The following is a 17135-nucleotide window of genomic DNA, read 5'->3' as shown; positions in this document are numbered from 1 at the left end:
ACAAATACAACTGATTACTACTACCTCTTTACTCATGCTCGTGCTGTAACCTATTGATTATCAAGCCAATGACATTCCCAATTTAGAAACAGACAGCTCTGCACATCATCGAACAAGCAAACAGGAAGATCCACAGGAAGGCAGAAGGATCACTAAAATAGACAAGTAATCTCATCCCACCTCCACAGTCTAGTAGAGCAAACAGCTTCCATGCCAAAACCCTCTAAAGGAGGCATACCTACAAAACTGTGTCCTGTGGCTCATCTAAATTAGACTCTAAACAAAAAATTAATTCAGTCCATTAATGATCTGCCAAGTCAAATTTTCAGTACATAATCACTCAGATGATCCTGGCTCTGCCACTGCTTCCCCAACACTCTGCAGAGCTGTTTGGGTGAATGCCTCTCTAGGAAATGAATGTACAGCATCCTCATTCCCAGTCATAATGTCTCTGGAAAGAAATTAAAGGAATGAGTTTCACCTGCAGATCCCAAGCTGAGGTCAGAGTATTACTAAAGGAAGTGGAAATGTAATGGAAATCTGGTCACACACAAAACCACATACAGCCATATACAAATATATATGAGTATCACAACCATGAGACCCCAAGAATCCTCTGACCCAAAGCACATTCAGTGAACTGAAGGACTGAAGCTGATTATCCTCTATGTTTCTCTGGTGTTTTGTATGTCTACCTATCTGTTTTTAACTTAAGTTGGAACACAGACACTGCTCTGGATTGATGACATCCCATCAGATGCCCATCACTCTTATATACAATACAAATTCTAACATAAGAGAGCCACCGTTCTATAACACTGCAAATGTTTCATCTAATAATTGTCCTCTGTCTCCAGATTCACATGAGCTGTTTCCTGTCTCTCAAACACACACAAAGAACACCTTAATTTTACATTGCACATAACACGCTGCTGGCAAACTTCAAAACCACAACACTTCCTGCACCTTCACCACCAAACAAGCGTAACGACTGCATTCATTGCACCTCGTGCTGTTACCTGCTGATCCACAGCGTCCTGTGAGACCTCACTAATTTCATTGCCTTCACTGAAGAGCATCAAACTCCACTTAGAGAGCTCAAACGAGGGAGATATTCAGCGTGTTGCTGTGATACATATTTGTCATAGTATCTCCTGAGTTGGACAGAACCCAACAAAGCTCTCTCTGTCTCTCACCTGCCTGCACACAGAATGAATCACACAGAACGACCTGGGTTGGAAGGGACCTCAAGGATCATGTAGTTCCAACCCCCTGCCCAGCAGGGCCACCAAACATACACCTTTACTACATCAGGTTGCCCAGGGCCCCGTCCAACCTGGTCTTGAACACCTCCAAGGACGGGACATGCACAACCTCCCTGGGCAGCCTGTTCCATGGCCTGCAGCCCCAGCACCATGCAGACATGGAAACCATGTTACCCCATCAGGATGAATGCCCACAGCCCCAATGGGGGACGAGCAGCCCTCCTCCCTCCCTCCCTGCCCACCCCCTCCCTCCTTCAGCCATTACCCGATCCTTCATCCTCCAGCTCTGCGCCAAGGACTTGGATCCCTCGATCTTCTCGCAGTGTCTCTTCTTCATGAAGGCCAGGGGCAGGTTCCAATCCGTCAGATCCGACTCATCCTCCTCCCCCAACCCCAAAAGGGGAGACTGCAGCAGCTCGGACTCCATCGGGGCGGGAGCTCCGGGCACTGATGGAGCGGCAGCCCCCGGCCCGGCTGGCGGAGGGGTCACAGCGGGCACAAGGCGGCGGATCAACCCGAGGGCGGCCAAGGGCAGAGCACGGCCCCAAGGAGCGCTCAGCTGCCGGGGGGGAGCCTGGGCCTCCCCTCGTTCCTTTACCCCCGCGGGCCTCGGGGAGGGAGCCGCGTCCGGCCCATGGCGGCTCCGCGTTCCCTCGGGACCGAGGGATCGGTGAGAGACGAGGCAGGAGGGGGAGGCGGAGAGAGGAGGGAAGAAGCGACCTGCAGCGCCGGCAGCGCGACTCCGCTTAGCAGCGCGGCCAGGAGGCGGCCATCTTCTCCGGCCCACAATACACCGTGCTACGGAGCGCCGCGTGGGTCAAACAGCGCCGACTGCGGTTGCACATTAATTAATTAATTAAGTCCATTAACATCACAGAATCACAGAATGACCCGGGTTGGAAGGGACCTCAAGGATCATGTAGTTCCAACCCCCCTGCCTAGCAGGGCCACCAAACATCGCTCTCAATGCAGTTCTTCAGCGCCTTCACTCTCATCACTAACAAACCACATTCACGTTGATAACGTCCAAGAGCTATAAGCAGAATCATGAGTTATCAAAGCAAACACACGTAATTTGATTTATATTAACTTCCAGTGATGCTTTCAGCTTCTTTACATTCACAGACACCCTATAGGCACAATCCATCTTCTTTACATTCACACTCGATATTCACAATCCGTTCTGCTGGCTGGACAAGGCAGTGTGTGAACAACTCACGTGGTTCAGCATTTCATGGTGCCACAGCATCTGCCATAAGGAACAGCTGCAGCCCTGCTCACCTCCAGCACTGACAACAGCAATCAGAATGGGAGCAGTGATTGCAGCATCCATACACAGTGCAGATGGACCTCACGGCCGTGCTGCTGCTAATCCTGGCTGCCGACAGCATTAGGAGCAATGTACCAGTGCCTGTCCTGCCTGAGCATGATGCTGAGCGGCCCAGGAGTGCAAATACCTCTGAAGGGCACAGCTGGTGGAGGGCAGTGAGCACAGATGTCCCTCTATTCACATCAGCAAAGCTTGCAAGCAGTGGCTGGTTAAAAGCCAGGCCAGGTGTTTGCCCTGATCCCATGGCCTGTGCTGGGAAAGCTGTGTGTTCCCTGCTCTCTACCCCTTTATTTGATGGTCCCTCTCCCAAGGGAACAGCTGCATGCCCCTCTCACAGCTCACACAACAAACGTTCCTCCAGGCTCTGTGCAGTGATTCAGGATGGAGCTTTGACTACCTCTGGCACTTAGGCTTCATCACGGGGGACACTGCAGAAGAGCTGGGGAGCATCAGAGACATACCCTGCTGGAAAACAGGGACCTGGCAAGGCTCCCTGTGAGCCTTCTGTGGCTCCACAGATGGTGAAACACTGCGAGTGCCTGCAGCCATGAGACACAGCGTGCACATGCAGGAGGGGCTGGGACATCACTGCCTGCTTGTCCATGGTGTGCAAGTGCCACACACCCCATTTCCAATCAGACCTGGGACCCCCAACCCAGCCCATACATGAGCTTCTCCCCAGGAACCTCCCACAAGGGGACACTGCTCTGCTGACAGCGCCCAAAACAGGTAGGGTGACAATCTCCATGTTAAATACATATATAATATATATATAATAAATTATAATATATATATATTAAATGCATGATGAAAAGGACTTAACATTTAGTGTTAGTGACAGTGAACTTGCAAACTGACCAGATATTCTAAGTATCAAACAAAAATTATATCTAGTGCATTATCAGACCACTGAATAAGCCTCACCAACACCCTTTTCTAAAGGACACATGCTGTGGGTCAGCAGGGAATCAGTCTCCACTTAAATTCCTAACTCTTCAGCTTTGATGGATGTTGGGATGAGTTGATTTGCTCAAGAATAGCACTGCCAGGCAGTTGGCCCCGTGGCATCTGCTCTCTGATAGCACAAATCTTCAGGACAGCGGCCATGGGCTCTCTTTGGCCATTTTCAGCTGTATGCTTTAATCAGAACTTCTCATCTTCCTTCAGTCTTCACAGGGCAAGGACCAAAGGGAGACATAAATAATCTTCCATTTATACCTCCATAAAAAATAGTTGTTAGAAGCAAAGCGTTTCCCTGGGCTTCTTTTTATCTCACACCACAGTTCAGCATCAGGATTCTCTCATTGTGGAGAAAACTCTGTAGCTTTTATAAAGGCAAAACATTACTCAGTTTCAATGGACCATGGCAAGCCCTGCACCACTAGTGCACACCACATGGGCTATGTGCGAGCTTCTGCTGGGCCACACATGGGCTTTCTTAATGTTCTGATTTATTTATTCTCAATGTTTAGTTCATACTTCCACAGTACCACAATCTCTTCAGACCTCTAATAACAGACTGCTTGCCTTCTCCAGGCAGCATGCTCTTGACAGCTAATTTCCATCTTAAAATTAAAACAGGTGCTCCATTCCTACCTCAGCAGGCAGAGAAAACAGTTTATCCTCTTTCACCCTCTATTACATACGTGAAAGATGTTTTTAAGTATATTTTTCTCTGTTACACCTTCCTCAGATGAAATAATGCCCATTTTCTTAGCCTTTGTTTTTCAATCTGATGTCTAAACCCCTCACCCTGTTGTCCCTCCCTCCTTTAGGCACTCACCTATTGCCTTGCTGGGTATGCAGCCTTCATACTTACAGACAGAAACCCCCAATTTCAGAGCTTCATTCTGAGCTCTCATCACATCTCAAACCACTGTGTTTCAGCCCTGCTTTTATCTTTTACAAAGCCAAACCCAGGTTTAACAAATCTGTTCTTGATTAGGGCAGCACTGTAAAGCCCTCGTTCTTAGGGAGTCTAGGGAATAGAAACTCTGTGTCAAGCAAGCCACGTTCACTGATGTCCTAAAGACCAAAATGCAGAAGGATTATCTTCTAGAAATACACTCTGAAAGATTCTTCCACCTGCCACTCTTTTTAATGAAAAATTCTCCTATCTCAGTCCCTGTCAGCTGCCATTGTTCGGCCCCATTCAGCCAGCTGCTTCTAATTCCACTCATAGGTGAGAAGGCAGAAAAGTATGGAAAGGAGAAAGTTATTCATAAACATCAGGAGATTTCATCTTTAATTTTCATTACTCGCATTTGCAGGTCACCACATGAGTCGACACTGGGTTCAAAGTCCACGTGCTCTGCCAAAGGGCAGCTCTTTTGAAGGCTTCCATAGCGAATGCATGTCTGTGTGCTCATGCATGAGAACACGCCTTCCCCACGTGTGGGATCTCAGCCAGACACTGCTTTGCCAGGGCTGCCTTCTGCATTTAGGGCTAACAACAAGGTTTGTTTTAACACTTCAGTCGTGGAAGCTTCATATCCTAAAGACAGTAGGTAAAATATTTATTAGGAAGAATATCTATTTTTAACTAAGCCTGATATCACTTCTATTATTTATGCATGTGCAGCACACAGACTTCCCCATTCATCTCCCTACAGTAAATGTGAGTCGGAGACTGGAGGGTGGGAGCAGAAAGTGGAGCCCAGGGAGGATGAGACCAGGAGGTGAGAAGGGGGTGTTTCTGTGCCAAGTCCAATACACATCAAGAAATGATTCATGAAATGGACTCTCCATCCTGTAAAAGAATCCCAGTGACCTCCCTCTGCAAGGAAGAGAACTGGAAGATGTTTTCCCAGCACAGCATCCTCTTTCTCACTTGCTTTTCCATAGGTACACATGCACACACGTAGGGAAACACATGCTGTGTAGGTGCTAAGACTGCCAGGTGCTCTGTGTAGAGTTGTCTTAGTGAGGAGAGCCCAACCTGGAGCATGATGGATTCTCCCCTTCCCTTCCCTTCCCTTCCCTTCCCTTCCCTTCCCTTCCCTTCCCTTCCCTTCCCTTCCCTCCCATTGAAAAGTGCAGAACAAATACCAGGTCAAAATTCTCCCCTTGCCCTTTCAGTGGATACAGTGGTTTGTCATCAGGGGAAAATATTTCACTGAGAAAAGGGGAGAGAGAGAAGAGGTGATGCAGTGACAAGAAGCAGAAAAACTGCGGGTTCCGTCTTTTCTCTCTGCCACCACTGAGCTACAAAAGGGCATTTCTTGGTGAATCAGCGGCGGTGGAGTTTAGTTAATGTGTGCGTTTGATAAGAGGTAGCAGAGAAGATGGAAGTCATTTGGACTATGAAGAAGCAGCTTCATTTCAGCCCAAAGGTGGTTTCGGGTCACTGCCAAATGTAAAGATTTCCGCACTCCTGCTCCCACTGTGGAGGCTGAAATGACCACTCTGCAGACCTACAAAAACTGGGTTGCTTAATGGAGATATTTTTCTCATAAAGCCTGAGTGAAGCTGTGCTCAATGCGTGTGGGGATACAATAGATTAGATAGTTTGTAGGATGCGTTAATAGAGTTCTCAAAGCACTTCACTATCCATCTCCATGAAAGGCGTTACATAAATGTGAGCTCATTTGTTATCATTATCTCTCTTTGTCTCTTTGCAGGGTGGGTAATTTGCTGGGTTATCGGGCTATGTGTGTTTAAAAACACATGATAGATGTAACCTCAGCAGACACTCACTGGTTTTCTCGTTCTTAAGAGCAGAAACGTTTCCTCAACCACTCTGTAGCTGCTATAGATCCTATCAGCTCTGACTCAGCGACAGAACAACCCCAGTGCACCAGAAATAGAAGCCGTGAGTTCTGCTGGCTCCTTCTGAGCCTGTTAAAGCACTTCGACCAAACATCCATTTGCTGATACACCTTTCTGCAATTGCACCTACCCACAGAGCACAGATCTGACCTGAGATTCCCTTTAACCGGAATGGAACTGCTTAATGAGAAGTAATTCAGCATTTCACAGGATGTTGCTGGGAAGTTCTCATACTCTGCCTTCTTCTTGAGTTTGGCAATTGGAGCAGCCTTGGGAAATACCCAACACGACAGCACACAGATTGCTTCAGTCAGAACCACAAAGGCTTGGTTTTGTGATGACCAAAGAGGAGGCAACAACCAAGAGACCTCAATCCAACCAAACCAACCCTGAATGGAACATGAGGCCCAGGCTGATCCACGCACTGCTCCCCAATAATGTCCTTCCCTTGGCAAAAGACAGAAATCTCTTCCTATGCCTGAGAAATTATCCATTGAAGGAGCATGTTTTTATATATCCCCTTCTTCACAATTCCCTCAAAAGAAACCATTTGAAACCTTTTTCCTTATGCCTTCAAACTCAAGTTCCCAATACAGAGTGACACAATGCTCAGCACTGATTCTGCAGGTTTGGGTGGGTTTGATGGCTGCTGTGTTACTGCTGAGATTCCAGCAGGCTTCTAAGAAATAATGTGACTAGACTTATTATAATTAATGGAAGCAGGATGAATATATACACGATCTTCTCATTTACACAGGGGAACGTCCATGCAGCTGGAAAGCAAAGGCTTCTCTACGTGGTAAAATAAGCACTACATAAATCTAATGTATGAATTTATAGTACACTAATGACTTCCCATTAAACTGCTGATTGAGCAGTCAGGATGTGGCAAGCATAAGAAGCTCGCTCTGCTTCCAAGGACCATGCCAAGAGCTTCTGTCCTTGGAAGCAATGCAGTGCAGCTACTGTAGTCTGGGTTTGCAGTGATACTTATTTTGCATGTACCATGCAGAAAAACCTTCTGAAATAACAGCAAAAGGCAGTCGGACCCACAGACCACATAATGGTGGCATGGTTACTGTACTTGAATCAAAGCAGGGCAGTGCTGATGTTCTCAAGTTTGGGTGGCATCCAATCCTCGAAGCAAAGTGCAAAGTGGGTGTTGAGGAGCCCAGAGCTCTGCAGTCCTCCACCTCCTGTAGATCTCCCACTGTCCCCACTGCCCATCCCAGTGCTGGCTGTGGCCCAGCTGGGCTCCTGCCTTTCACTGCAGTGTCAGCCTGGGAAGAGCCAGCTCTGCTCATAGCTCTGCTCATAGTTCTGCTCACAGCCGGACGCTCCAGCTCTGCTTACCAGCTGGCAGCAGCTCCTGTGTCATTCCAGTTATGCCCACTATCCGCAGCTTCTTAAGCCTTGTATCTTGGAAGAGGAATCAATAACATACCCAGCCCTAATAGCATCCTTGCCAGCAGAGAATCTTCAATGTCATAAGAGCTCCTCTCCCTTACTAAAAGCCATGCTTTAGAAAAGGGCCATGTCCCACAGCAGGCAAATGCAATGACTTCCTTCTACATTATGGCATTTTTACCAATCCTGTCTTTAAAGCCTTGTTGCATTTTAATCCAGGTGTTCCAAGCTTTCCCCAGCAGCAGCACAGAGTAGCTGTGGCGCAGGTAGCAGCTGCCCCTCCAGCACCAGCAGAGCTCTCAGTCAGCTCCTCCCTGCATGCAGGCAGAGCTCCCTGCTCAGGGCTCACAGAACACCTGTGTGCACAGACCTGTGGACACCCACAAGCCATCCCCCACCCCATAAGTGCTTGGAACCCCCTTGGAGGTGTCCTACCATCTGTCCATCCTCCCTTCATGCACAGAGGCATGCCCAGCCTCCACAGACATTACCATAACAGAGCACAGAGCGTGGGAGAAGGAGAGCAAGAGACTGTGCAAAATAATAAGTAATCGCAAGAAGAAACTGGGGCACAACAGTGTCTGTGGCTTTTGATGTTTCCCTCCTATCCCGCCCTGCATTCCTCCTGGGGAAAGGGAAGGCTGCAAGGTGGGACCAGGCCCTGGCTGTTTCTGTACGGAGCGCCAGCAGGATTATGGATAAATATTGAAGCTATCAAAGAAGCTTAAGGGATTTAGGAACCCACTCCCCATTATTATCCTCTCTGCAGCAGGGGAAGCGATCTTGTGCAGCGACCTCGAGCACACACCAGGACTGTGCATGCTGCTGAAATGCCCCACGCCTGTTGGAAATGTCCCTTCCTTTGTTTGGTGGGGGAAAAACAACCAATGTTGTTTGTTATAATAAATGGAGCCAAGGTTTGTGCCTGGCTCAGACAGGGTGGGGGGGAGGGCAGACCCATGGGGCAGGGAGCTCCATGCACAGGCATCCATCAGCTGTTTGCTTCCTTCTATGGGAAATCCCAGACAGAAATAAGCTGAGGGTCCATTCCACAGGAAAAGCCATTTGTCCTTCTGGTGTGTGCAGAGAGGGGCAGAAGTTACTGTACAAATCAATTCAGAAACGGAGATGCGGATGTGGGATGCTTCAGACCTGCCCTCCATTCAAAGCTTCTGCTGAAGATTCGCAACAGAACTTCATTAACAAAACATGACGGCGGGTCCCATTCCCCCTCCCAGCTCCCAGTTCCTGCTGTAGGGCAGCTCTACTGATGGTAAAGTGATTCTTGGTGTGTGTACCAGCATAGGGAGCACCACCCCGAGCCCCAGTCCCTGCTGCAGCTCTCCTGCAGTCCTGGCTGATGCAGGAGCAGACCTTGAGCATCCAGAATGGTTTCCCTGCCACACTTTGTAGGGAAAGCTGCAGTTTGAAACCACAAATTAAATTTTTAATGAAACTTCATAACGGTTGTACCCAAATGTAATGTAATATTGATAGGAGCTGTGCATCCAGCTAGCATGAGATTGCCCTAGAAAGCTTTTTAGGATGTTATGCAATGTATGGTTAAATTAATTATTTGTAATGAAAGGACCTGTGCCCCTATAGCGTCGCTGATGTGCCGGCACAAAGAGCACCCTCCTCATTCTCGCTGGATGTAAATGTCAGGCGTTTCAGGAGGAAACTGACTTCTGAGATGGGAACAATGAAAGAAGGGGAAGAAAAAAGGAGGAGAGACCGAATGTGTGCGAGAGAGACAGAGAGAAATGGAGAGGGAGAGATCTGCAAAGAAAGACTGCAGCAAAATGCAGCAGATTTCAGAACTCTGGTCCAAAGTGTTGGTCTGTTACAGGAGGGAATACTCCATCTTCCAGGCGGTGCATTTGCACCAACTGCACACCCCGCTCAGGCTGTCCTAATGAGATCTGTAAATTTTTGAAGGCATTAAAAATACATATTCTGCCTATGCACAGCTCTGCAGCCCTCAGCGGGGCGGTGTGCTCTCACCTCCCGGCCCTCACTGTGCTGCACAGGGCATGGGGCTCCAGCAGCACCCAGCTCACCCCACATGTGGCACCACACTGACCTGGGTGCTGTCCTTGCTGTGTTCCCAGCACTCATCCTCGTGCCACATCCATGCATGGGGAGTGGGGCTGCAGCAATGAGCCCCGGGGATGTCGGCTCTGCCATCCCCCAGAGGCACCAACGCCGGGAGCTGCGCTTCTTGCTTTGCCCATCACCGTTTCCCATCTCAAAGCTGTCTCCATCCCATAATGGATCATATTGCACAGAGGAGACTTAGCTGTGGAATCAGCATTCCCCCCCAGGAGGATGGCTTGTGCGCAGCCGCTTCCACAAACATGAGAGAGAGCTTCCACCCCCTGCTCTGCACCCGGCCCCTGGGATCACAGGCATCCACTTCCAAAATGCCCTTTGCACATCTGTAGCAAAAGGGGGGTTGGGGTTGAACACTTCTGAGCTGCAGCTCTGCACTGGATGCTGACCCAAGGGGGGGCACCCCAGGCTGTCCAAAATCTTCCATATCACAGACACAAATGTTCCTGCTGGCTCCTGCTCAGCACCACACCACCTCCGAGTGGCCTGGATCGCTGCTCTCAGCTCTTTCCATCTATGGAGAGATAAATCAGCCACAGACATCGCTTGGGGAGAGGTGAGAGAAGAGTTAAAAATAATAGGGGCTCCATTATTCCATTATATCTATCCGGCTCCTAAATCTGCAAAAGCAATAACGGATCTCACTGCATGATTCAGTGGTTCTGGGAAAGCTGAATTCTCTCTCATATTTTCTGGTTCTTTCTTCACACGAGGAGACACGGGGGGTTACTGTGAGTATCTGCTGGAGTGCAGCACTGTTGTTTTTTCCTATCCAGGTATTTATATGGTCTCCATCACCATAGTATCAGAGTGTTTATTTTACTGCACCTGTCACCTTGGTCTCCTCTCAGCATAATATACTGTGGATGACAAAAGCTCCCTAGTTAAATTGGTTCGGTGACATGAACAGCTTTGTCAATACCACACAGATGTTAACAAAAGTGGGCACTGATTCCGCCGCCTCCCAGACCCGTTTTACCCCGATGGAACTGTATTGCCTGCAGTAACATTGTTTTCAGTTTACATTGCCGCCTGTGGCGGAAGAATTGGACCTGCAGTCTTTTCAGCCTTTTCCCCAGCATCCCTTTATCCAAAGGAAAGGCACTAACCAGCAGAGGAAGGGAGAGGCCTGCCCAGCGTCCACCCCTGCCCTCCCCTCACATCCACCCCTCTGCTCCGGTCTGGCTGCATCCAAACACCACACAGCACAAAGAGCAGAAGAGAGATAACCACTGCAATAAAGCCAGAAATGAGGAACCCAGAGGGAAATGCAGATGTATATATATATATATATATATTTTTCCCCCCCTGGAATTTCCTAAAGCAAAGCACACAGCCCCGGGGCTGCGATCCTCCCATATTCCACAGCTCTGAGCTGAGGGCAGGGGCAGTGCTGGAAACGGCTCTAAGAAGGATCCATGTGAGCAGCCCCTTTAACCACGAGGTCACTGAGCGTTTTGGTGGCTCTGGTGGCACTGAGCAGTGACAGCACTCCCGGAGCACTGCAGAACCGCTGAGAGCTGGCACCATCCCGAGCTCCACGGCCACTCGTGTCCCGGTGCCGTCAGCAGGAAGCGTTCTGTGTCGCAGAACTCGGGGGCAGGTGAGCACATGTGATAAAAAGGCAACGGAGTGAGTCACGGAGCGATGTGCCAACCGTCGGGGCTCATCCTGGGGGGTTGGGGGGAGGGGGGGGGGGAAGGGAAATGCCCATCAGCGGCAGCGCTTCGTCCTTTGCAGCTCCGCGGCCTGAAGGACCTTGTCTTTTCCTGACCCACTTCACTAATCAAAATTAATTGCTTCACATTTCACAGGATAACTTGGCATTATGTAAATACTCCAGCCATATGCGCTGCTGCAGTGCAGATTTGGTGGGGCAGGAGCTGAACCGAACCGAAAGGACCGAATTCACTCAACGGCGAGATCGGAAACAGCTCCCCGGGCATCCCGCAACCCCTCACAGCCCCGCAAAAAGCCGACGGACGGCGCTGGGAGCGGCACCGAGCGCACCCCGGGGACACGCAGCGCCGAATCCCCGCCCGGCGTTGGGACGGGCAGCACCGCGGCTCCACGCGTGGGGCGATGAGGGGCTCAGCTCAGCGTCCCAACCCCCGGCTGCGGGCAGACCTCGGGGCCCCTCCGGCGGCGGCTCGAGGAAGCGGAGCTCCGGCTGCTGCGGGGCTGTGGGACACGCGGTACCCACGGCCACGGGGCAGCCCGGTAGGGCACTGCCACTGCGCGGCCCCGCACCGCACCGCACCGCACACCCGCTAGAGCCCCCTCTGGCTGCCCCCAGCGGCCCCGCTTCACGCTCACTTCTACACACCCCCCCGCCCCGTGGCACGCCTACGCTCACACCCACGCCCCGCGCACCCACGCGCTGACACCCCCGGCCGCTCTCACTCCCACTCACTCACTCACACTCACACTCACTCGCTCACACTCACACTCACTCGCTCTCACCCCCACGGGACCGGCAGCCCCCCCCAGTCTCGCGGCCGGGATTCCACGCACCGTGACGTCACGTCTCGTGGCCCCGCCCGGGCGCTATAAGAGCGGCCGCGTGCCGCAGTGGGCCCGGCGGAGAGCGGCGGAGCCGGCGCCAGCCCAGCCCGGTCCCCGGCCCCACCATGGCCGCTCTGCCCCGCTTCCTTCCCCTGCCCCTTCCCCTGCCCCCATTCCCGGCCCTGTCCCGCTTCTTGCCCCTGTCCCTGACGCTGCTCCTGGCGCTGTCGGCGCTTCGTGGCCGCGCTCAGAGCTTCGGACAGACGCGCTTCATCTGCACCTCGGTGCCGCTGGACGGGGACATGTGCGCGGCTACGGCTCCGGGCGGCGGTTCGGCCGAGGAGCTGAAGAGCACCGTGCTGCAACTGCGGGAGACGGTGCTGCAGCAGAAAGAAACCATCATGAACCAGAAGGACACCATCCGAGAGCTCACGGCCAAGCTGGGCAGGTGCGAGAGCCAGAGCGTGCTGGATGCGCTGCCCGGCGAGTCCAAGGGCGGCGGAGGGGGAAGGAAGCAGGGCTTCTCCAAGAACACCATGGGCGACCTGTCCCGGTCGCCGGCAGCCGAGACCCTCAGCCAGCTCGGGCAGACGCTGCAGTCCCTGAAAACCCGACTGGAGAACCTGGAGGTACCCGCGTCCCGCACCCGGACCCCGCACAGCGCGGAGCCCTCGGGGGAACGCGGCGTTAACGACCCTCCCTGTCCCCGCTCTGTCCGCCCCCCCGCAGCAGTTCAGCAGGATGAATTCCTCCGGACAGAGCACAAACCTGAAGGACATCCTGCAAAACAAGATCGACGATCTGGAGAAAGAGGTTCTGTCCCGGGTCAACAGCCTGGAGGAAGGCAAGTACAACCCCAAGAACGAGTCCGAGGAGCGGGGCAAGATCGAGAGCACCCTCACGTCGTTGCATCAGCGCATCAGCGACCTGGAGAAAGGTACCCGCCCCACACACCCCACCCGCTCCCCGCTGCCGGCGGGATGCCGAGCAGAGCCCGACCGATCCGAGCGCTGCCCTCCGTCCCCCGGGGATGCTCCGCGTTGGGGATTACGGCCGGAGCGGGGCCGTGCGGGGGGGATTTGTGCTCGCTGCTATTGCATAATGGGGCTGGGAGGGGCGCGGACCCCCATCCCCGGGTCCCAGCACACCTCCACCCCGAACACAGGCCAGAAGGACAACCGCCCCCCGGATAGGTTCCAGCTCACCTTCCCCCTGCGCACCAACTACATGTACGCCAAGGTGAAGAAGAGCCTCCCCGAGATGTACGCCTTCAGCATCTGCATGTGGATCAAATCCAGCGCCTCCCCCGGCATGGGCACCCCGTTCTCCTATGCCGTGCCCGGACAGGCCAACGAGCTGGTGCTCATCGAGTGGGGCAACAACCCCATGGAGATCCTCATCAATGACAAGGTGTGGGCACGAGGTGGTGGTGGGGGGGGGCTGGAGGGATCCTCCTTGATGGCACGGTGAGGGCACAGAGGGGCTGGAATAGGGGCATCATGGAGGGGACAGCACGGAGCCCCACCACCCTGACCCCTTCCCATCCCCATTAGGTGGCCAAGCTGCCCTTTGTCATCAACGATGGCAAATGGCACCACATCTGTGTCACCTGGACCACGCGGGACGGCGTCTGGGAGGCGTACCAGGACGGCACACAGACGGGCAGCGGCGAGAACCTGGCCCCCTACCACCCCATCAAACCACAGGGCGTGCTGGTGCTGGGCCAGGAGCAGGTAAGGGACCCTGCGAGGGGAACGGGACCATCGGCAGCAGCACGAGGCTCTGACAGCCACCCCCTCATCCCCCAGGACACGCTGGGTGGAGGGTTTGATGCCACACAGGCCTTTGTTGGGGAGCTGGCACATTTCAACGTGTGGGACCGGCGGCTGTCCCCGGGCGAGGTGTACGCGTTGGCCACCTGCAGCAGCAAGGCACAGGCTGGGAACGTCATCTCCTGGGCTGAGACCAACATCGACATCTACGGCGGGGCCACCAAGTGGACTTTCGAGGCCTGCCGCCAGCTCAATTAGGGCCAGGGACACGCGAGAGCCGCCCTCCTCATCGGGTTCTTTCAGTCATTTTGGGTTTTCCTCTTATTTATTTATTTATTTTGGTCGGGATTTGTTTGTTCGTTCGTTTGTTTGTTTTTTTGCGCAAAACTGACTGAGAACGAAGCCCTCACACCCCACACCCCTCACCCACCCCCCTTTGGAGCCGGGCCCCCCCTCCCCTTTCCCCTTCATACCCGCAGTCCGGTTTCTGTCTTGCCAACGTTCTTCAATGCCTGCGTGCCTTGGCCTGGCGTGGCTGCGCCTGCCCCGCTTCGCCCGGCCCCCCCCTGCCCCATCCCTGTCCCCCCCCCCCTGCAGCCCCCCCAGGGCTGCCGGAGGATCACAACCCCCATAAGCACCGTCCTCGGGCCTCTCTCTGTGCTCTGAGGATGTGCTTTCCCCCCCCCATAACCCCCCCATCCTGTTTCCCATTCCTTCTCCCCGAGGAGAGCCAAACTCTTTGTATATCCCCCCCCCCCCCCCCAGCACCGCTCCCCAGCACCACAGCCATAACCCCGGGCTGCAGGCAGGAGCGGGCCCAGCCCTTCGCCCCCCCCTCACTCAGGTACGTCCCCCCCCCTCCGCCCGCAGCCCCGTCCCCACCCTTATCCCCCTCCCGTGCCGTAGCTGGTGACAAAACCGCCTTTCTGCCCCCCCCGGGAAGTTGTTTAGCGACTGCTGAGAAGTCCGAAGCCTTTCTGCTTTTGATAACACGATATATTTGTTTCTCTTACTACCGAAGGAAGTTTATTATCAATAATAATGATAACGATAATTAAGAAAAAAAAAAAAAAAAGAGTATTTTTATGACGAATTTAAAGCAGCGCTCCCTGAGACCCTGCAGGTTAAAAAAAGAAAAAAGAAAAAAAAAATAGAGAAAAAAACATATTTTGAGACAAATACATTTTGTATGGTTTCCTTTTCTAAAGCCCCGCTTTGTACTACAGCCGCAGCCATCTCCCCCCCCCCCGGTGCCCCCCGGTTTCCCCCCCGGGGCCCGTTATTCTGACTGTGCTCTCTTTAGGAACCGCTGTCAGTCCGTTCCCTGCGGAGCAAAGCGCAGAACGGAGCGGTGCGACCCGCTGGGTTCACGGCTCACAAGTGCGGGGAGGAACCGCCTCTCCATCACAGCCGTTCTGCCAACCAAAGCCGTCCATCCCTCCTCTCCGTCTCCTTTGGATTCTGAATGGGTTACGATTACGCTCCAGCCCGCAGCAGCAGCTCTGAAATGCACTGTTTCTACTGATGATACTCGTGCTTTCTTTTTTTTTTTTCTTTTTCTCTCTCCATTTTATTGCCGAGATGACATGAATTGTTGACTTTATTTTTACACAATAAAAGAGTGAAGAAAGACGCCGGGTTGCGTGTGCTGCTCACAGGAACCACCCCCCCCCCCCCCCGCCGCACTCGGGAGCCGCTTATTGCACGATGAGCTCACCAGGTGAACACGTTGCCTTTCCTTCCCCCCCAGCCCTCACTCCTGGCTCTGCCCTTCCACCTCTGCACCGTGTCCCGGTGTGTCACACTGTGACTTGATGGATGTGGGGGGGTAGGAGCTGTAGGGTCCCAGAGCTGAGTGGTTCCTGCAGCCCTTTGTACCGTGCCCACGTCCCCTCGGGGCACTGCCCTGCGTAAAACACCGCTACATCGAAGCAGTTTTAGGGCCGATTGGTGCAGACACTGTGCCCCCATCCCCCCACCCCCTGCAGCCCAGCTGCTTCACAGACAAGGCTGCCCACCCCTGGGCCCCCTCCAGCAGCAGCAGTGAGCACAACGACCCCGGGATCTGAGGATTCTGCATTGGGGTGCACAGTCCGGTGCCCCCAGTGCTCAGCCCCACAGCTTTGGGCTGCAGCTCATAGTGGGAGCCAGGAAACATTGAGAGCTCGCGGATAAAGGAGAGCACTGCCCGCACCGAGTGCATTAAATCCAGGAGGCTTTTAGAGCAGATGGAGATCTTGGGCTGCGTGAGGACAGGGCCCACAGCACGGGGAGGTGGCGCAGAAATATTGACGGGGGCGAGGGAGAGTTCTTAAGGGCAGGATGCAGCCGGGATTTACTGCGCTGATCCGGGCGCTCGCTGCTGGTTCACGTGGGAGAGAAACCTCTCACCCCTTCTTCCTGCACGGTGGGCACAGAGCAGCCTCAAAGCTACGTGGAAAGCAAAACCAACTCCATTCCAACACAGAACACCCATGGAAAGCAGAGAGGTGCTGCACCCTGAGCTGCTCCCTCACATACCTGTGCCCTGTGGGATGCATGCAATACCCAGAGCTGCCCTCAACACCCAGCCTGCAGCCCCCCCCCAGCATCGCTGCGATGCGGTGCCAAAGGCACACACTTAATAACATGCAGTTAAATTAATTAGCACAGAGCGTGCCATGCCGTATGCTGCTCCACACTGCTGTGCTGGGAGAGCCAGATGAAATATGGATGAGGCACTGAGCAGTGCGGGGGCTCAGCCTGGAGCTGGGGGCTGTGACCATCTCTTTGCTCTTTGCCAGCAAAACGTGGAGGAGGTGGGGGCAAAGCTGAGCGCTCCCCTGCACGTTGTGCTCCATAGCAGAAGCAGTTTGGGAGCAGCTCCTTGCAGGGAAACCGGGGCAGCAGAAGCAGGGAGCTCACTGTGCTCACCGTGTAGCTGACAGCAGAAGTCAAGGCAGGAGCTCCAGGTGGTAACCCACATCCTGCAGCTTG

At 53.3% G+C, this 17135-nt stretch overlaps 2 protein-coding genes across 7 annotated transcripts in view; one reads left to right on the top strand and one right to left on the bottom strand.

The window, feature by feature from the left end:
• RPTOR (regulatory associated protein of MTOR complex 1) overlaps positions 1–1692 on the bottom strand; it is a 112977-nt gene extending 111285 nt beyond the window's left edge. For all 6 annotated transcript variants that reach the window (XM_015880020.3, XM_015880022.3, XM_015880023.3 and 3 more), the window contains exon 1: positions 1531–1692. In XM_015880020.3, the coding sequence (XP_015735506.1) occupies positions 1531–1692 (162 nt within the window). The remainder of the gene's footprint in view (positions 1–1530) is intronic.
• Positions 1693–12461: 10769 nt separating this feature from the next.
• On the top strand, positions 12462–15791 carry NPTX1 (neuronal pentraxin 1). Its single transcript, XM_015880190.3, has 5 exons — positions 12462–13016; positions 13117–13324; positions 13553–13797; positions 13941–14120; positions 14196–15791. Exons 1-5 carry the CDS (start codon positions 12513–12515, stop codon positions 14415–14417), a joined length of 1359 nt encoding a protein of 452 aa, XP_015735676.2. The 5' UTR covers positions 12462–12512; the 3' UTR covers positions 14418–15791.
• The last annotated feature ends 1344 nt before the right edge of the window (positions 15792–17135 follow it).

This window comes from Coturnix japonica, chromosome 23 (assembly GCF_054131305.1).
Source record: "Coturnix japonica strain WE chromosome 23, WE-NBRP24, whole genome shotgun sequence".
Lineage (NCBI taxonomy): Eukaryota > Metazoa > Chordata > Aves > Galliformes > Phasianidae > Coturnix > Coturnix japonica.
This window is presented reverse-complemented; position numbering and strand designations above follow the sequence as displayed.